The 22,182-nt window shown below is 40.6% G+C and overlaps 1 protein-coding gene across 1 annotated transcript; it reads left to right on the top strand.

Moving 5' to 3' along the window:
• Positions 1–551: 551 nt before the first annotated feature.
• Positions 552–21,967, top strand: INSIG1 (insulin induced gene 1). Its single transcript, XM_086941479.1, has 6 exons — positions 552–829; positions 4,157–4,526; positions 8,575–8,699; positions 15,135–15,301; positions 18,390–18,489; positions 20,100–21,967. The coding sequence occupies exons 2-6, from the start codon at positions 4,193–4,195 to the stop codon at positions 20,127–20,129; spliced, it is 756 nt and encodes a 251-aa protein (XP_086797605.1). The 5' UTR covers positions 552–829; positions 4,157–4,192; the 3' UTR covers positions 20,130–21,967.
• The last annotated feature ends 215 nt before the right edge of the window (positions 21,968–22,182 follow it).

Genomic DNA, 22,182 nt, shown 5'->3' on the forward strand with positions numbered 1-22,182 from the left:
CCACAGCCTGACCCGCTGTGCTCCAGCTGTGCATGGGCATAGAAAGAGGACAAGTAAAGAGATGCGTGAAGGCATTGCTCCCAGCAATGAAAGTGCTAATGACCATTTAACACAGACATAGTTGTTGTTTTGCGTCTTATAAAGTCTTCGAAATGCTTTGCTTGTATTGTTTATAACGAAAAAAGTAAGATTGTTTTGACCAAAGAAAAAAGCATTTTTTTTTACAAAATATAATACTAAGCAAACTTTCTTCGTTTTAATCTTTCACTTAAGTGATGTCAAAATGTCCTGGTTTTAAATATAATGTTGCAGTATTAGGCTGATTTTTTGTTTCCGATTCCGCGCGGTACATGGAACTTCTCCCCCTTAATGGCGCCCATTACTGTCTTTCCAGTATGCTGTAGTTAGCTTGATGGAAGCAGATGGAGCGCCTGCGCAGTCACGCCATTCAGCTAGGTACCGCGTTCAGAAGCCAGCAGTTTCTGTTTTGCAGTGTGGTGTGTCTTTACGTCATATGGGCTGCCCACCTCCCATTGGCTGGTTTGTCTCACACCAGGCAGCGTGCTTCCGATAGGAGACGAGAAGGCATTCCCCCTTGCCTCCCCCAGCAGGCGTCTCCCCTCTGCCCATAGCCGTGTCTGGGCATCGGGTGAGGGAAGCGGCCCGCGTAGGGGGAGGTACCTGACGGCTGCCACCAAAGTGACACCGCCTATTTAAATATCTGTGCAACGACAAGCAGGGAAGCACTGTAGCGACAAAGCAAATTGTATCCAGTAGCTCTCGTCTGTTCTCAGCTTCCCACCTGTGACTTCAGTGCTTTCAGAACCAGGTAAGGCATCAGCGCTTGCAGGGAGCCTCTGTGTTTGCCATGCCATCTGCCTTGGCGGCATATCCAAGGAAACATTAAAAAAACGACATATCTACACATTAAAGTATTGTCATCTGCATCGCCAGCATGTAGCGCTTTCCAATGTGCTGATATAGCAGGCGTAATCATCTGCACTGTTGCTGTGGCACAGCTTGACAAACGTATGCACGGCATGATTGGCATTGAATAGCCTCGTGCACCACTGGGATGTTTCTGACAGCCATCTGTACTTTTGGCGCGACTTGACAGCCTTTGCCACTGGTTTCTCGGCCTTGCCTGGTATTCTCACAGTAAGGTAGCTTGGTCAGCCGTCTGTACGGTTGACATAGTGTGCTTGAAAGTCTGCTTCAAATCTGGTCTGCGTACAATTTTCTACTAAATTTGCAATCTTTTATGAATACCATTGTATACTTTAGTATCTTCTGGCTGACTTCTACTGACATTGTTTGATGAGTATTTGAGTAAAGCGGTCTATTTTTATAAACAAATATCTTTTCACAACAAATCTTCTATGTATTAAGTAATTGGAATGATTTTAAGCAATTGTGCAATAAATAAATTAATCTTAATCGCTGACTTTGCAAGCAAGACAGCAGTTTATTTTGCTAGTGTCCCGGCATCCTTAATGCTCTGTTAACTTTTGGTGGCCTGCATTGTCTCAGTTATTTGAGATACTATTATTATCTGGCTCTGGAGCACCATCTTATGCAGAAAGTTTTTTTTCTTACACTCATGGTCTAAAATCTAACTTCCTTACCGACTATTGAACCTTCTTACATCTTCTAAACATTGACTTGTGCAGAAAATCTTTATGTGCACGAGATGTTGTGTAACTAGGATATGTTTTCTTTGTAGTTTATTGTTCCTGATTCTTTTTAAGGGATGTTTCTGTCTCAGTAGTTTTGAAATATGTACAGGAGGCAGTCCCCTCTTTAATTAGTGGCAAGGAAAACGCAATGTATGGAGTTAGAGAGAGATTATGACTTACACTATGCTAAGTCATTTTAACACGTCTACTGATGCAAAATATCTGGCAGTCCTTCAAAAGAGTTTTTTTTTTTTTTAAAAGAAAGAGAGCTATCCATGATACTTTCCAACATAATGATCTATGGTTAATGCTTTGGTTTATACAGAATACCAGGTTATATCCTTCTTCCAAGAAGATGCTTATTACGATTTGTAACCTGCATTTCACAGCTTTGTTTAAAACCAACAATTTGAGGCAGATTTATTACATCTACACACCAAGAGGATTTGGGAAACATCCTTTCCACCCAAGTATTCGCTCATACTGTACAGTTCATATTAAACATACAGTGCTTCATGCCTTTGTGCAACATTCCGTCTATCAATAGTTGTTTTTGCATTTGTCACCCCGAGTTGGACGGGTATGCTCAGACGTGAGTCCCGTGCTCTCCATGCCACTAGAATCAAGCTATCCTGGTTGATGACGGCTGATAGCCAGAAACCGGTCCTAGGATGCTTGATTCCGGTCCAGGGAAGACATGGATTGGCAGTTCGGGCTGGACTGTTCCCATGCGGCACAGGGTCAAGACTAATTTGCATATGGCCATGTCTGAACTGGGGTGGTGTGGTGAGCAAAATAACGATGGATTAAACCCAGATCTGTGACTCGAGGTGAATGTTTTGCCATTGTGCAACATTCCGTCCCTCAATTGTTGTTTTTGCATGTGTTTCATGAGGAGGCACTTAAAGAAAAATATGTACAATATTTGGCACCCCTGCACAGTCTGATTGCTGTCTTGAAATTACTGCTGCTTTTGACACTTTCATGGAAATATGAATTGGCACTAATAGTGAAACAAAACCTTTAACGACAAAACATTTTTACCTTATCCAAATTATATTTTAAAAATGTATGGTTGTGATTTCTGACATGTCTATAGCCTACTATGTCCTCAGTCAACTATTCAGGCACACTGTTAATAATATGGCAAATATCTCCCCTCTTAGGCCCTGAATAAAACAAGTAAAAGAAGAAGCAGTGATTTAAATATGCAGTATTGGTAAAACATTTTTTTAGGAAGCCAAGATCTTTTTTAACAGATTCGGCAGATCGTGCTGTCAATTCGTGATTATGTTGCAAGCTCAGAATTGCATAAACATGCTGTATAATTCCTCAGTGCAAGTGGCCCTTAATTAGGGAAATTGATTGGCCGTGGTTATGGACAGCTGAGCATTGTGTATGTTGACTATTTCTACTTTTCAGAATGTTGATGAACGAATATATCTTTAGTCATTGCTATTCCATATACTGCTCAGTTTTCATTTTCAGCCTTTTGTCTTTCGGGTTTATTAGGTCCACAGGCCTTGTAGTCTGTACTTTAGCATGTTAAGCGTGCTTAGTCTCACACAAGTAGTTTTCTATTTTAAAGGATAAGATCCCTGATGTTGATTATCAATCAAATTTTTTGTACTCAATTCGTTATTCTGAAGATTTTGGGCATATGGTGTGTTTCAATAAATGTTTAATAACATTCATGATTTCAGACACACCAGCATCTTTTTTTGTATTCTGTTCCTACAATATAAACACTTTATGAAAATACGAGTGAGTGTTGGCATGGAGTTATGATAATTCTGTGAATGATTTTGTGTTCCTTTTCTGACCTACAGTAAGGCCTTTGGTTAAATTCGGCCTGTGTCTGTTATGTGGATTTGTAATCATTGCTTTGTATGAGGTTAGTAGTTGACTCCATGTCATCAGGATGGGCTCTTGCACTTTCCTTTTACAAATCCTTGGTTTCAGGTACGTTACTGGAATTGCTATGGTCGAAATAGAAACCAAGGCTACAATTCCTTCAACGTAGTGGGGTGAGAAAGGAATGACCAGGTCTGGACATTGGTTCCTTGATGACATGGAGTAATCCAGTAACCTTAAGTTTATTTGGCAAGTAATCATAGTCTGAGATGGGAGATGTATAAATAATGGGCATTCATTAACAGCGCTGTTTCAACAAATTAATACTCTGAGATAAATGTGTACTCCGGGTTATTTGGAAAGCATGATTAATAGATTTTGATTGGGTGCTAGGAATCAGATGTGATTGGAGGTGGCAAATCCAATAATAGTGCAGGAGCTCTATGGATTTTAGTTCGCTTAAAGCACTTCCAGTCTGTAGGCATTAAACGTCACAACTTTTTTCTAATAAATATGGAAGGCTTTCATGGGTTTTCTAAAACTGCATTCCTGTATGTCAAATATTGTAGTTGAGGTTGGCAAAGGTTGGCACTGTGAATTAACATTGATTTCTTGTTCCCTTTTAGGATCTTTTTTCATTGCAGCTTTCTTGTAGTAAACAAATGCCAAGACTAGAAGGTCAGTGTTGGAGTTGTTCTTGCACGAGAGGGAGGCAAAAGGACGGTGTGAAGAGCACCGCCTGGCTGGCCTCTAAAGTGGGAGAAGTCATGTCCTGGGTGAATTCCTTTTTGAGTCTGACCTGTGGAACCCTTGGCAGTAACCAGGCCCAGAGTCTGATGCAGCGGAGTCTCGTGCTCTTCGTTGTAGGCACCTTCATGGCGCTGGTGTTGAACCTCCTGCAAATTCAGAGGAATGTCACGCTCTTTCCAGAAGAAGTTATCGCCACAATTTTCTCTTCTGCCTGGTGGGTGCCACCTTGTTGCGGCACAGCAGCTGGTAAGTTATTAAGCTAATTTGTTTAATTGGCATTGTTAAGACTACTACTACGTCTTTTGGAAGGGCTGAGGATAGTGCACCATAATACTTCATGGAAACCTCTTAGAGTGGGGCACTCCATTTGAGATCTTAAAACTTTATAACGTTGATTGATAGCTGAGAATACTTGACTTAATGTGCTGCGTCTGTGTTGTCTCAAGGGTGACTTAAATCTCATGTCTTTTTAGGACACTATTTGAAAATGAATATTGTCAGAACACAGAGCACACATGATGCGTTGTTTTTCGGAAAGGGTTATTTCTTCCTCAAATCATGAATAGCCAATTGTCCTCACAAGTGAGTAGGTTACCCAAACACTTTTTTTTACTTTGCATTCTGGTACTTACTGTTTTGTCTTTTCAAGTGTAAACCACGACATAGAAGTACCGAACGGCAAGAAAATGAAGTACTCTCGCTTGGCACGTAAACATTTTGACATCTCTGCAGGCCACTTAATGCAATAGGTGACTGCCCAATTCGTGACCGGGCTGTCTTTTTTTTTAATTTAGATCGTGCAACAGACGAAGGTTATTCTGTGTTATCTGCTTGTAGCAAACGGCTGTTGAGTTAGTAGCCTCTTCAGAATGCTCTTATATAGGTGACGTATTGAGTAAACGACCCTATTCATTGTATGCTGAGAAGCATGGACAGCTGCGCTGGGTTTGTATGTAGTTAACAGGATGCCCGCCTCGGGCAGCTGCCTCCGAAGCACTGCCAAACCGCAGATAATTCAGGTCCTGACACGTCACGCCTAGGCCTCCGTGCGATTGGTCTTGTGGGGAACGGGTGAGCTGTGGGCCTGGCAGGTTATTGGTCGCCCGAGAGAACACACCACTGTGCCTGAGACTCAAAAACAAGGAAGTGATCATGTGCCTGTGTGTCTTGCCCAGACTGGGAGCAGAGTCTGCAGCAGCTTTTGTCCTCAATCACGTTTTGAATTCAAGTACATTTCCGTGAAGCGATGATCTTGCTCAGTCAGTGACCTGTATATATAAACTCATCCTTTATTTATGTTAATCGTATGGTTTCCGTATAGATTTAGAAAAAACAACTTACAAACGTTTTGCTGCTGCTTCGTTTTTTTTTCTCTTCGTAAATTGAAATCTAGAAAATAATACAAACACATTTATTATAATTCTGATCAGTGGCACAACTTTAATGAAGTAAAAATTTGAACCCGCGGATAATATAGCCTGCTAAAACGAGTTGAAACCCTGGCCATCTATTGTAAGGCATGGCTGATAGAGCTTCAACAAGCAAAATGGAATACAAAATAAAACCAGGATTCTAGGAAGATATTTATATTTATTGAGATATTCTAAATTGAGAATGAGGGCCATGACTTAATCAGTCAGTGCGGCCCAAGCTTTTTACTTTATGAATGAAACCTTCAACATTGAAATTGATGTTATCAATGACTCCGAACTGTGCGAAGTGTCCGGAAGTCTAATGCTTCTAGCAATAGAGAGTTCTTGCTATTATTCTACTACTTGTCGACTTGCTCATGTGGTAGGTGTCGCCCTCTTTCCCCTTCTGACAAACAAAATGCCTCAGTGGTGTTCAGGGATCATCCTCTTTTTAGGCCTAGCTCCAGTGCCAAAAAAGTGTCCACTGGGAGCATATTTTTTTGCTTTTAAAGATAGTTATTTTGTAGTGATTTCAACATTGAGTTTGTTTCCAGTAATTGTCCTCTGTTTCTCCAACTCGTACTGATGCTGGTGTTCTGCCAGTTTGTTTTAGCTCTCGGTGTTGGCACATAACGAGGCTGCAGCCCAGGAAGATAAAGGGAATTGTGTAGGATCACAAAATGTTGCCCATGAGTCTGGAGTGTGACCTCTGACGCCTGGTACACTGTGCATGATTTTAGGCTGTGCCTCTTCAGAATCCCCTTACCGTTCATCGTATTGAGAAGTTTAGGCCCAAAAAGACTATCTTTAGTTAGGCTGCCTTTCGTGAGTCATGGCATTAAAAAATTCATTTAATTATTTTCGTTTCATGTGGTGACCCACCCACAGACGTAGAGCTGTAGGTGTGGGTAATCTGGATTTGTGAAGACTATTATCACTAAATTAGCGAACAATTCATTCTAAAAGTGGAATTTCACAATGGAGTTGCTGTAATATATCTGGTCTATTGTGTTTTCATTTGTAGTAGTTGACACTGCAGCGATACATTTAGAACTGTGTTTGTATGTTGTACTTTTATAAAATGTAGTGATAATAAAGATCTGTTGTGTAGGAATGCTCATAACTTTTTTTGTATTGGGGTATCACCTTTGCCATTCTCTTCTCGAGGTTATGTCCTGTTTGCCTTACACCATGTTTTAAAGTGAAAAGTATGAAACAAGTAAACAAACGTAACTATTTTACAGGGTGTTGTAATAAAGAAAACTGAATCTGTGTTACTTAACAGAAAATCCTGATAAATAGCCCTACCTTTTGGTAAGCAATTTCGGATCACACGTTATCCAGAGTTACAGAATCCCCATATTCCACGATATATTTCTGTGAAGAACATTACATTGGATCTCTCTACTTTCTAAACTTTTTCTAGCAGGTAATGTGGTAAGATGCCACAGACCTTGGCCTGCACTTAAAACATGCACGGACATTAGCCAGTAGGCCCGGATTGCATTGTGAGTTACAAGGCAGACCCATTGGATTTGCCAATGACTGTCGTAGCACCATGTGTCCTGAACACCGGCACTAGGCACGTGGTAGGGTCACACCAAAGCTGTTTGTCCCCTGATAAGATACATTGGCCTGGAGCCAGAGGAAAGGAGCTACCGCCCTTGGTAGGGGAGCCGAGGAGCATGTTCACTGTGTGAGCAGCAAATGAGAGGCTAAAGAAATAATCTGCCCGGCGGCCATCTAAGCACTAAGAAAAAACAGTAAAATCCCTTTGCATTCCTTGTTTTAAGTCACACGATGATAGTGTTAACACATCATCCATTATTTCGTTTTTACTGCATTAAACTTTAAACAACAAATGTTGTCAGCTCTCAGATACGAGCATGACTCTAAGATGGCTGCCAGGAGGCAGTAGAAAGGAGCCTTCATTTCACTTATTCAATTTCAATAGAAAACCTGTCAGGAACCGAAGCAGAAGAGCTTTGTTTCCTTTGTATTCCCACAGGAAATATTCTTATGATTAGTACAAATCATAGTGTTAGAAAAACAAAAATGTTATAGTTTTAAAACATACCATGTCACATGAGAATTTCCAAGTAATTTGTGTATGGTTGGTGTCAGCGCCACATTCTGAGGGCCTGATTATGAGTTTGGCCGTCTAATGGACCGCCAAACCCATGGAGGTGTTACGGCAACCGCCACACCGGTGGTTCCAACGCCTTATTACGATAATGACGGTCGGACCGTCATAGGACAGCACAAACTACAGGGATCTGTGATCTCTTGCGATGGAACGATAGTCAGAGGCTCACAATATGCTGGCGGTGCCCCTGCGACACCGGCAAGCATTTTACGAGTTTCTTCACTGCTACACTTTTCATGGCTGTGAGCCTGCCATGAAAAGTATGGATGTGAGGAAACAAAGGGGGCCCTACAGTTCCCCCTGTTGCCTCAAGGACTAGAGATGCATGCAGGAAGGCCCATCGTTTTCTCCCCTCTGTGCATGCACCCCCTGTTCCAGCATTGCATTAACTTTACAGTACATGCCGTGCTGTAATGCACTGTAGCGGTCCCACAGCTCTGTCTTTGAAAGGCTCTCCTATGAACCTTTGAAAGGCAGCGCCGTGGGCCAGCCGCCACAGGCCGCCCGCCCGGATTACAACTTGGAATCTGGTGGGGGGGTCGCCGGTAGAGTTTGACGGTCTGGGAGCGGGGTGACATGCCGCACCGCTCCCACACCGCGAGACTCCTAATCAGGCCCCAAATGTTTATAATGACTTTTCACAAGGTTGAGGTGCATTTTTTTTCCCGTATGTGAAAATCTACAACAAATCTTAACTCCAATCTTAAAATGTATTGTCTTTTTCTTTCTTTTGCAGCTGTTGTTGGCCTGCTGTATCCATGCATTGATAGCCGACTTGGAGAGCCACACAAATTTAAGAGAGAATGGGCGAGTGTTATGCGATGCATTGCCGTCTTCGTTGGAATTAACCATGCAAGTGCTGTATCCTTCAGCTAACTGTCTGTTTACAAGTACATCACACATTGTAATGATCCAGTTTACTCTCTAAGAGTGTGCGTTCATGAATCTTACAAATGAAAATTTTGTTAGGGAATGTTAAACATGGTGTTTGGCATATCCATCACCAAGTAATCTTTGAACAATCAAAGCATTCTTGGTATTGAAACTTTGAAATAGAGTCAGATACAAATACCAGGTAAGTCAGAGTAGGCACAGGACCATCCACAGCGCAATATCACTACACATCGTAGTTCCAGATACAGCTGCAAATGGCCATCCTCAGACTGAATAGCCACAATAGGCCGAACCCTCTCCTCTCCATTCGCAGTGTAGCACCAAAACTATATAGTTGGCAAATCGCTATCAAACCAACAGGGCTGTAACGCACCACAGCAATGTATAAGGTAAATCCACTTGCTGAATCAGAATAAATATACTGTACCTGTATGCAAGCAGAAGGGCATCATAATTTCCTACATGGATTGTGAAGCATGTATAAAAATTACTTTTCTCACCAAGCAAGGGACATTCAACAACTCCAAAGAAAAAAGCTTAAAAAGTCCCTTGGTACACCTACCTATGCACATTAGACTTATCAAAGATATTACAATATCAAGCTCACTTTACTATTTCCATACTAATCTACTTAAGTCACTATTAAACAAAACATGAATTACCTCTGCTAATCGAATACAAGCAAACTCCACAAGATAAACTCAGTTGTTTGAAGGCAATCCAACATCCACATGGAAGAACACCCAGAAGGAGAATGTACTAATAACTCGAAATAATGATACCACCATAAAAATTTCAATAACATTTCACTACAGTTAACCAAAACAGAGGGAGAGATGGGGTGCAGTACAATTACAAAAGAAGATCTCTGCTTGATTTGTATAGGGCATATGCAAAAACGTAATAAAGATTGTTGAGCATGTTCATATATTTGTGGATATAACCGGTCTGAGCAAACTCCGCAATGTGTTTTCCATTTTCCTGGATATGCCTAGAACCTTCCTTTTAAGGTTTGATTTTTGGGAATATTGAAAAAAATCCCTATTTTGAGATAATGTGCTCAATGCTTGAGGATTGTCATATCGAGTCCTAGTGATTTGTTTTGTGCATTACTGGCCATTTTTAGGTCTCGCCTGACACAGTGCATCGCTGTCTCTTCGAGACATTTAGTAAGTGGGTTTTTAAAGTGCCACCAAAGGCTTTTGCTGGCCTACAGCTTGCGTTCACGAGCATGTGCACGTGCACAGCTGCCATCTGTTTTTATTGCTGTAATCAGGCTCCTCTGCTTGCACTCCCCCCCCCCCCACCCCCCCCCCCCACTCCCTCCTGGTCAGCTTCATTTGTGTCTTCTAGCTGTGAATCATGCTCCTCTGCTCGCACACCTCCTTCCTCCCCCCCCCCCTCTTTGTCAGTTTCATTTGTGTTTTCTAACACTGTGAATGATCCTGCTTCTACCAGGCACACACACCACCAGCCGTCAGTGCACACTTTCACCAGCCGATATTGCACGCTTCCACCAGGCACACACACACCACCAGCTGTCAGTGCACGCTTCCACCAGGCACACACACCACCAGCCGTTAGTGCACGCTTCCACCAGGCACACACTCCACCAGCCGTCAGTGCACGCTTCCACCAGGCACACACACCACCAGCCGTCAGTGCACGCTTACACCAGGCACACACACCACTAGCCGATATTGCACGCTTCCAACAGGCACACACACCACCAGCTGTCAGTGCACGCTTCCACCAGGCACACACACCACCAGCCGTCAGTGCACGCTTCCACCAGGCACACACACCACCAGCCGTCAGTGCACGCTTCCAACAGGCACACACACACCACCAGCCGTCAGTGCACGCTTCCACCAGGCACACACACCACCAGCCGTCAGTGCACACTTTCACCAGGCATACACACCACCAGCCGTCAGTGCACGCTTCCACCAGGCACACACACCACCAGCCGTCCGTGCACACTTCCACCAATGGCACACACCACCAGCCGTCGGTGCACGCTTCCACCAGGCGCACACACACCACCAGCCGTCAGTGCACGCTTCCACCAGGCGCACATACACCACCAGCCGTCAGTGCACACTTCCACCAGGTACACACACCACCAGCCGTCAGTGCGGGCTTCCACCAGGTACGCACACCACCAGCCGTCGGTGCACGCTTCCACCAGGCACACACACCACCAGCCGTCAGTGCACGCTTCCACCAGGCACACACACCACCAGCCATCATTGAACGCTTCCACCAGGCACACACACCACCAGCCGTCAGTGCACACTTTCACCAGGCACACACCACCAGCCGTCAGTGCACACTTTCACCAGGCACACACACCACCAGCCGTCACCCACTACCAGCCGTCGGTGCACGCTTCCACTGGGCACACACCACCAGCCATCCGTGCATGCTTCCACCGGGCACACACCACCAGCCGTCAGTGCACACTTCCACCGGGCACACACACCAGCTGCCAGTGCACGACTCCACCAGGCACACACACCGCCAGCCGTCAGTGCAACAGGCAGGCTCTTCTCAGAGTTTCTTGGTAAATCTGTGTTCGATGCCTGGGAGGGAGGGGGTCGAGTTTCCTTAAACCATGCTGAGTTTGCAGTGCATGAACTCCTGTGTGAGTGAGTCATGCTGCCTGGGGATCATTCACTCCACACTTGTAAATTGCGCCCGCACCTTGCTTTTTCTTATTTGCAAAGTTCGGCACATCTAGGCAGCCCCCACACCCCCGGGAATGACTTATTCCGACAACCAGAATGGAAACAACATTCAGAGCAATGAAAACAAGTTCATTTGTTGCAAAGAACTGTTAACAAAAACCATGTCCAGCTATTGTAGATCTGGAAACTTAAACATAACAGCAACAAAAACAAACAAGGGCATAGCACATTGGTCTCGCTTTTTGGACCTTATAAGTATTTAGTAAATATCTTTGGTGCAACAACACCGACTGTTGCATGCCTAACCACTTATAAGGTCCAAATTGCGAGACCTGTTGGCTTTGCCAATGCTTGGTATTTAGCAGCAAAGGGTACAGGGAGCACCTGCATGTTTCGCACCACTGTTTTACATTTTATTTTGTGGATGTGTTTGAAAGTGCTGCATGCAAATAGAACCTTTCTACTGCAGTGCCTGGTTGGTGGAGAATTTCGTAAACATAGGAGATCTGTTCCTCCTTTCTGGTTGGTAGTAGACCCACACAGTTTTTCCAACACTGGGGAAGTTGGACCAGTGCTAGCTTTTACATGTTTTGTCTTCCCAACTCAAAGCTGCTGTATATAACAAGTATAATTGTAGTACACATTTTACTCAGATTGTTGTATATGCTTTGTGTATCTCTCTCAGTAAACGTCCTTTAGCAAGTTAAAAATAACTCTTAATGTTGTGTGCTACCTTCACTTTGCCTTGGGGTACTTATTTTGGAGCCATATAAAGTTGGCAGGTGAATTCAGGATTCAATTTCATATCATTGTAATCTGAATGTCTGATAACACTTTCCTTTTCTGATCATATTTAATGCACACTGTTCATGTAGCCAAAATGGAGTTGTATTCCGGTAGGAGGTGAGATTTGTGTTTCCCCGTAAAACGTTCACTTGTCTTCAAGAAGGAGTATTAAGGCAATAAGCGTATGTTGACAGTGAGCATGGTTCAACAGTTGGTCCCTCTTTCTGCAATAATTGGCAACATAGTTATTAAGAGTAGCTAATAAATGTTCTATGACACAGTGTTTAAATATTGATTGTAAGACGGTACACTGGCCTCAGCATTTATTCGAAATGCTAAAGTACATGCTATAAAATCAAAGTATCTTAATATATTCATACTAGATCGCAGAACAAACAAATCAGACATGTAATTGTGGCTATATAGACAGAGGGTGTCCTACATAAATAATCATACAGGAAGAAAAGAATACGTGTGGGACTGTATCTTTATAAACAGTACTGAATGAATTAGAAAGTCTAGTTGACACTCAAAGGAAAACTTTAGTCCTCTCACTTTATTTTTCATGTGATAGGCTCACAGGTTTTTAGTCCATAAGGTGTGTGTGGCCTCCTTTTGCACAGATTGAGAGTTTGACAGCATGCACAAATGTCTCTCTTCATTGAAAGAGATATGCAAAACCATGTTTGGTGCTTGAATACAAGGAGATAAGTTACATGATAATATTGCTGAGTTAAGTAACATGATAATATTGCTTAGAAGTTGCAATGGTCTTCTGTGCATAGTCAAGTCCGTTGTCACTTTTCGTTAAGTGTGAATATGGGGCGATGTAACATTACCAAGAGTGAAGGTGGAAGTCAAGAAAATGGGATCTGTTTCAGTAGTAGTACTGCAAGGGACCACCATCCTTCTTTTTTTTTTTTTTTTTTTTTTTTGTTCAATTCTAATAAGATTGCATTGTTAACACTAAGTCAGACTTGTACATTACTTTATTGGCAGACTGTAAAACGATTTATGTAGTTAAATACAAGAAAAGAAAATTGATTTAAAGTTGACAAATGTGTTTCTGTTCAAATGTGAATAACTTTATGGGTCATGATCAAAAACAGGCAACATTAATCTCACATCACCTCAGTCACAATGTCCAGATTGATAAAAAAGATTTGTACCAGAACTAGCAGCAATAATCGGGATTTACAGGACCATATTCTGTGGCATGAGGCACTCCATTGAAGATGCAAGTGAAGTGGTGTCCAAAACCACCATTAATTATACCAATTTAGATTAAGGAATATATTTCTCCAGGACTTATTGAATAAGTCTAAATTGGAGAATGTATTGAATTTTACTTCTCAATACACTATTTAAAAAAAATAGACATGCAGTATTTAAGTTTATAGTGTTAAAAATGCTTTCTCTTAAGTACATTTTCATTTGACTCTCCTCAGGGCAAAAGTCCTAAAAAGAAAGGGGCGGGGGGGACTAACCAAGTTAGGCAATATGCAAGTCACATGGTGCGTGACATCACAGCGCATGACATGACATCACATATTAAGACCTCAGACATATGTTTAGCAGGTCTATCATGAGTATATTTAAGTGCATTACCAGTCTTAACAAATGAGAGTTTTGTTGAGGTTGTGCCAAAGAAAAGTGGTGCAAACGGTCACAAAATCGGGGCCTCAACGAATGCAGTTTTTTTTATTTTAACTCTGCCACAAAGAAATTGGCAACAAAAAGGAACATGGCAGTAGATCTATTCTGCTTAAGTGGTTGCAAAGTCTGCCTTTTAAAATATTTTAGGGGTTAAGGCACCTGTTGCAGAGATCTTAGTGTGCCAAGTAAATCTCAGGGAGTAGTAATAATGGTAAGATAACTCTTGTGGTTAACACATTTGCTGGAGAGATCTGTGTTTTGTCTAGTCCCAGATTAGAATCAAAGTAGTATAGAAGGTTGACGCGTCCTGCAAAGCATATCAATTAACATGCAGATAACTGATTTTTATTTTATGTAGATAGGTAAAAGTGGGCTACTGCTTTTAACACAGAGATCCTTTGGTTAATTGCAGTTCAGATATTGTAAACCTTCTAATATAGCACAGTGAGCAATGAAGGGCATCAGACTCCCACACCTTGTAACCCTCACTCTCTTATGTAACACATGTTTGACATTGATTTACACACTTACATGATTTATTGTCCATACATAAAGTGTATGTCGCGTAAAGCACTCTGACACTCTGCATTGGGATTCGTAGTGCTATAAAATAAATACAACAGCGTTTTTAAAATTGTTATTTGTGTAAATACTGGGGCAGACCAACAGATCTGACATTCTTACAGTGCATGCATCTCTCATATATACAGGGACTGAACAAAGTCAAAAGCATGGCTCTCTTAAGTACCTGTGATGAGATAACAAACTGTGCCTTTGTAACCCATCCGTTGCATTTACATTTAAGTGTGAGGCTCCAGACTGGGAACAGCCAGGATCATATTCGAACCAAAGACGCCTGATGGCTCCTTGACTTCTGGCCTTTTATCTTTGGTCCAGCTAGGGGTGAAAATAAAAAAGCCTACTTCCTTCCTGCACGTTGCTGCTGGAAATGGAAAGCAGACAATGTGCAGGTGCTCCTGGACGTGCTCCAGTGACTGAAAATTACACCGGGACAAGCTCAGCATGTTTCAGTGTGACCCAAGTTATTTGTAGGGTGAACGGCATTAACTATATGAAAATAGTGGGTGGACGCCATCTACTCGCTTGTACCCACATGTTGTGCCCTGACACTCCCTACCCTCGTCCCTTCTTGCAACAAAGTTTGTCAAGGTATGCCATGCAGCCAGAAAGATTTGTGTCATAAATTGATCTTAATCACTGTTTGCCATTTAAAAAAACTAAATTGTTTCCTTAATGGTTTAATAATCAGAAACTGGATTTTGCAAATAATGTGCAACTGTCCCTAACTTTAGCAGCACTCTCCTTGGGCCTTTGGTGGACATTTGATCGTTCAAGAAGTGGTCTCGGGCTTGGAATTACAATTGCCTTTCTTGCCACACTGATTACTCAGTTTTTGGTATACAACGGAGTTTACCAGTAAGTACCCATTTGCAATTTTTTTGGGAGGGGTGGTAGGAGAATAGTTTAACAATTCTGGTTCATGAATCTTCTAAATTCCTGATCCATTGTTAACTAAAATGTGTAACTTTGCTTGAAATGCTAAATGCTATGACGTTTCCTTTACAATTCTAGGTGCTGATGCGCTTTCTTTCATTCACACTTAACCTTAAAAGGTTACCTTGTTCTTCTTTCGTCATCCTTTGCCTTTCTCCTCTTTCAATATGTTGAATCATATGATATAGATTCTCCCTCTTACCCATATCTAAGACTTCATGTGTGACTTTTTACTTTTGAGTACACAGTGGTAATAATGCAGGCAAGAGGACTTCAGTAAGCCCCAGATGTACCTTGTACCATAAATGCATCTTGATCCAAAAACTAGAGAATGCAAACTTGTTGAATCCACAGGTTTCCTTTACTGTGAAATTGTCTTTCCAAGCAATTTACACATTTGGAAAGAAATGCTCGTGTTTTCTATGCACATTTTCTCCTCTTAAGTTCATTTCTGGTTAATCTTCACATGTGCATATTTCAGCTATAGCCAGATGGGAGATGCTACTTTTTTTTAACTTCAGCAACCTGTCGGTATGTGTTTCGGTTTAGTTAGCAGTGGTATTGGCAACACGACCAGAGCCACCATTAGCTAGTCTTTTGTACATGTTTTTATTTATTAGAATGTTTATTCAACACGTCCCTGCTTGCTGGGACTTGCAATGCCCATGCAGCTAATGTGATAAGTAAAACTTCTTATCCCCAGGGTCCAGAGTGATGTTGACCTAAAGCTGATAGTGACCGTGATTCTGATAACGTGGTAACTCTGGTTAAGTGTCACAAGTAACTGCATTTATTTAGAGTTAACATACCGCCTTAAACCACTGACAGTAGTTTTTGCTCTGGTTAGTTGATTTGAGGCAGTTATATGCACACTTGATGTGGACATATTACTGAAGTTAGGTTTACAATTCTCTGCACTGTGAAATGTTAGGAAGTGTCTTTTGCATGGTGGAGGAGCATGTGTTCAATGCTTTATATTTGTAGAAGGTGTGTAATGTGTAACTGTGTAATAAGGTCCTATGTTGTCATCGAGGGTTCTAAGGGCATGAAGCATGAGGCTGAAAGCAGAATGGTTTGCAGATATTGTATTATTTTGTAATTGCATTTGTATAGTGCTTACTACCCCTGACGAGGCGTCACGCTTTTTCGGCGTGTAGCACGCTACTCCGGGACCCATAGAGGATTAGTTTTGAATTAGTATAGTGAAATATGCAAGTACATTTTAAGTGGTGGATATGTTAGTCAGGTATTTGGATTTGGAAGGATAGCAGAAGGATAGAAGAGGAAAGAAGGTTTGTATTTATATAGCGCTTTTAACCCCTGATGGGGTGTTGAAGCACTTTTCTTCGCGAGTAGCACGCTTCTCCGGAAACACATAAAAGATTAGTGGTGAATTAGAATGGTGAAATATGAAAGTAATTTGAGTGGTGGATATTAGTCAGTTATTTGGAGTGAGAAGGATAGTGGATAGATAGAAGGGAAAGAAAGTTTTGCCTTCATATAGGGACTGTTACCCCTGATGGGGTGTTAAAGTGCTTTTCTGGTGAGTTCCAGGCTACTCCAGAACCCATAAAGGATTAGTGTTGAAAATTAGTATAGTGAAATATGAAATTATTTGAGTGGTGGATATGTTAGTCAGTTATTTGGATTGAGAGGGTTGGGAAGGGGTAGAAAAGGAAAAAAGCTTTGCCTTTATATAGCGCTTGTAACCCTGATGAGGTGTTGAAACGCTTTGTTGGTGAGTAGCATGCTACTCTGGAACAAATAAAGGGTTAGTGGGGAATTAGTATAGTGGAATACGGAATTAGTGAACATGTTAGTCTGTTATTTTGATTGAAAAGGATCACCAGAACCCAAAGATGGCAACATTTGACCATATCACAAGTTACCCCACATGTAATTTTTATATTTCATGTTTATTTTGAAGGTGTTTGCTCGAAAAGGGTACTTTTTCAAATGGGAAAATGTTTATTGAGAACAGTAAGTGAAACATTAGACAGATGGTTGATTTTCTGTAGGCAAAAGAGGAGAAAGAACCACTTTCTTAAAACAAAAAAACACATTCTATATGTTGAAGGGAAAGATGGTTAAAGCTGTACTTTGCAAGGTGCAGCGAACAATTGGTGCCGATAGGAATGTTCCGAGTTTCTTTACCTTTCAGGAATAGATTGTTGACTAATCAATCAACCATAAGGCTGGAACTCATATTTCACAGTGAGCCATGAATATTTTCCGTATTTCAGTGGTGTCTGTGAAATGTGGGGTTCTCTACCTCTATTCGGTATAATAAAACCACCCACACATGTGGTATATCTACTTATGCTGTGGAATTTGAAAATAAATGTGGCCCAATAACATGTTATTTACAACTGTACTAATAAATGCACATTTACATTGATTACTACAGTGCAACAAATAATTTAGAGTTTATTACGTGAGTAGGGCAAAATTGGAATGAGAATAATCCTCTTTTTACTCTCTCAGAGATTACATGTAACAATTATTGTTAGACAGGGAAATAACTCATTGAACTTTCATGAGGTCTCTTTAATGCGATTTTTAACTGCCTGCACAACTTTAAATCCCTATGCCATGGTTTTTGTTAAATACCCTTTGGAAACCTCTGGCTAAAACAATTAAATACACCTGGAAAATACCATGGCATAAACTTTGTATGCAGATTTACAGAGTGTAATATGCTATTCATTACTATTCACCTATTGTGACTCATGGTCGCTCCCCATACTCAGCAGTGGTATTTTTTAAATCTATTTATCTGTTCATTCTGGGAATTTAGTGGGGTGGAAATGGTGGGGTGTTAGACCTAGCTTTATTTCCCCCCCAAAGTATTTATATCTTTAACATTGGGAGCCATAGTCGTATTTCCATTTGTGTTTGACGAATAATGATTATTTAGAATCGCATCTTGAAGATACTAATGTGGCTTATAGATTCTTTTAATTGTTTTTCAGTATTTGTTTTTAATTATTTTTATGTTTTATTTTTACAGGTACACGTCACCAGATTTTCTCTACATCCGATCCTGGCTACCTTGTATATTTTTTTCAGGAGGTGTTACAGTAGGAAATATAGGACGGCAGCTGGCCATGGTAAATATGTGTTGCAATATCTGGGGCGGTGGGGGTAGAGGGGAATGCGATTGTGGTAACTGCTCCCCAAAAGCTCTAAAAAGTGACAGCCTCAAATTTTTAGTATAAGGAGGCTGCAGCATCACACAAACCATTACATTTATTGAATCCTTTTTGGCTTAAGAGTGGACCAATGCGGTTCTGCTTGTATTTAACAATATTATTAGTGCTAATATTTTAGCACTTAATTATCAAAAGGGGACCTAGCACTTGATTTTCAAATTCCCATGAGTTAAAATGGAAGTTGAAGTATCTCTTTTATGATTCTTGGCTTCCCTTCCCAGTTGATAAAACTCTAGTCGGTGTAATTTCTTGAAAATTTTCCAAATGGATCAATATTTTACCTTCTTGGTTCTGGATAAATAAGATGGCACTCTTCTTTCAGATACTCTGTATTCAGGTAGAAAGCCTATCTCATTGTTGACAATATTAGCTGGTGTAGTGTAAAATGATATGAAAGAGCTGGATGCTAGGTTTCATATGAGACTGCAGTTTGATGAACTAATGGAGCCTCTAAGAACTACAATTGAGATCCACGCTTGTGTCAAACCTTCCCCTAGTTAGGCAAATCGGACCATCCCAGTTGTGATGCAGGCTAACTGATTACATAGCTTGGCTATTTTCTGATGGCCGCCGTGGGTGTATCTTACTCACCGCCTCAAACCAGCACTGTTCATGTGCACTAACTTAGCACAAGCTAGGACTAAGTTTACAAGAAGTGTTCACTTGACAAAACATCTCACTGATGCAGGCTGTTTTAAATAGTTTCAATTCCATAATTGCTCCTGAAGCATTTCCACTTAAGTTGTTAAAGGCAAGCATATTACATGAGGTATTTAAATAACTTAATACTCATCTATAATTTCAGTAAGGCTGTAGTCCGGCAGTGGAGGGGTTTCCCTATAAAAGCAATTTTATTTAAGAAAACGTGCACTTTGGCACGTTTTTTCTCAAGTGTTTTTTCTCAGCCCTTTTTGAGGGTGCATGAAATTTGCCTTATACTACGATCTATGGGACAGAATTGTTTTTAATACACTGTTTAGCGTGTCGCCTCTTTATACAACTCAAGTAGCCCAGCCAGAGCTTGTTCGAACACTGAGTTTTTTTGACCATACAGACGGGGGGTGGGGGGAATTGTAGTGCAAATCAAACAATGCACCTCCCTTCGCACTTTGCCTTTTGAAGTGCAGCTACATTTACATGAGCAATAGTTGGTGACCTACAAGTCCACTTATGTTTTTGTCTATATACATACCACACGGGACTCAAATAACTTTGTTAGTTCAAAATTCGTATCCTCATGTTAAGACAGCACACCAGACACATGTTGTTACATGCTTGTCACTAGGCATACAAGGCTCCCCCAACTACTCTAAAAATGCATCATAATGTGAAGAAGTGCAGACTTCATTCACATTTGATCATACACGTGCATCTTTCTTAAATTAGGTGATTTGGCACTTGCAGAAAAAAAAATGAATGGCTTACAAGTCTTGAGAGAGAAAGACAATTACGCATGCCATACTTCCCATATGCATAGCTTATTTTCTTCTTCTTTACTGTCATTGTAGGGTCTACCTGAAAAAATGCATCAAGACTGAATGGTTCTCATGCAAAGAGGATTCCTGGTGTGTTGTCAAAGCAAGACTAAGAGGATGACGTCTTTGATCGTTTTGATGGAGGAATTATTTTTGAAATCTTCATATAGGATCACCTCACTGTTGAGCTGCACATGGAGATGAAACATGAATCCATCTTAAGATAGCCAAACCAGGTTAACTGCTTCAGTACATCTTATCTTTGGAATTCATTGCAGAAACATTTGTATTGAGCCGCAGAAGTTTTAGGATCTCACACCGTACCGTGTATGGTGCACTGGGGCACTTGCATCCTTCCAAGTATTAGATTCTGATGCAAGTAACCGAACAGCTGCCATATGTCAAAGCCTTGAAACATATATGTAATTGCACAGTCACTTTTGTATAGGTGCTCATAGGAAGCATATTGATGATGTCTGAAACAAGAGCGAAGTATGGTTCAGAAGGAATGTGTTCAGCAAAAAGTTACAACAGGGCTGTTAAAAAATAAGAGTGTACTGGTTTGAAACTGTGACAATAGAATACAGGAACTGCGAATATCACTCTACCATGTCTCCTTTACTGTGTAAAATAATGTAGTTTTAAAAAATGCTATTCTAGTTTAACCTGTATTTTAAAATAGGCTATCAAAATTTAGAGCACATTAATATTTTCATGATACCTAAGTCCTGAGTTTACAGTACTCCACATTGTAGTTTTAGGCAATATACATTTTTTTGGAACTGTAACTAATTTTCTTCTCGTGTTCTGTTACACAGGCGTTAAGTATTATCTTAACTTTGTATGTGGAAGTGGGTGGGGAGCATCACCATTTACTTACTTAATTTTTCACAGTCCTGTTTAAATTTTGCAATCTGTGATTGCCTTGTATAAATGAGAGTGCATATGTCACTGCATTAAACATGTTGTTTCTAAATATTATATTGTGCTCCAAGTGTATACATTCAGTTTAGTATAGATAACCTTGGACCTAAGAAGCAAGCATTGGGTCTTAAACCTCCAAGTGCAATGTATTAGGAAGAAAGATCTGAGCCTTGCTTACTCCTTACATATATATATATATTTTTTTGCTTTCGGATGTTAGAGAAGGGTTTTGATTTTTGTTCAATGCCGCATGAAGGAACAATTTAGCAATAATTTTGTTTGCTATGATGTTTCTGTATCTCTGATTTGAAATATTGCATTTAGAAATACTCCATTTTTTGTGGTGTGGGTGCAGTTGTATCTTTCTGAATTTGCATTTTGTATTATTAAATGAACGGATTATTTTGGTTGCAGATCTTGCCAGCAAGTATGTATTATGTAATATCAGAGACAATTTGGCTTTCCAGCTGCCTCTGTTATTTCTTTTCTCTTTTGCGAGGAAAAAACATTAAACATTTTTGGCACACTATTTCGAATCCTGGAATCTCTTAATTTTAAAACTGGTTATGTTTTTCGACTGTGAAATCTTTCTTCATAAAAATCACTTTAAACTTATGAATATATAAAGCAGGATTAGTTAAAATACCACTTTCGCAAATGTGCTTTTATGAAATCCAATATGAGCCAGATAATTCTAGAAGGATAATATGTATTTTGTGTCAAAAATTGCATTTCTCGCAGTATTAAAGTTTGTTAGTTTTGGAAATACAGAACCCAAAAATGCAAGTCAGAATATCACTGTTGCCAACACTTGTTACAAACACTAGAGCCAAAGTAGACCCTCCACATGCATGTTTGGAAATAGATTTGCATTATATGGGGTTGAATATTTACGTTGAGTCATGCATTCACATCGATATTTTGAATCGTGTTTTGAGTTTTACATTTTTTACGTTAATTAAAAAGTTACAGCAGAACTCGTTCTCTTGTGTTTATTCACACATTAGGAACACTTAACTATGTGTGTAATGTCAAATGTATGCCTTCCCTTTAATTATTGACACACCAGAGCTCTTTTCATTCATTTATGCATAACGGTGACACCATAATCCTTCCACAAATTGTAATTGCCAAAACTTAAAGATGATAAATCCTAGAATCTATCTGCAAGTCGAATGTATTGATAATTATC

The sequence above is a fragment of the Lissotriton vulgaris genome, chromosome 10 (genome assembly GCF_964263255.1).
Source record: "Lissotriton vulgaris chromosome 10, aLisVul1.2, whole genome shotgun sequence".
Taxonomy (NCBI): Eukaryota; Metazoa; Chordata; class Amphibia; order Caudata; family Salamandridae; genus Lissotriton; species Lissotriton vulgaris.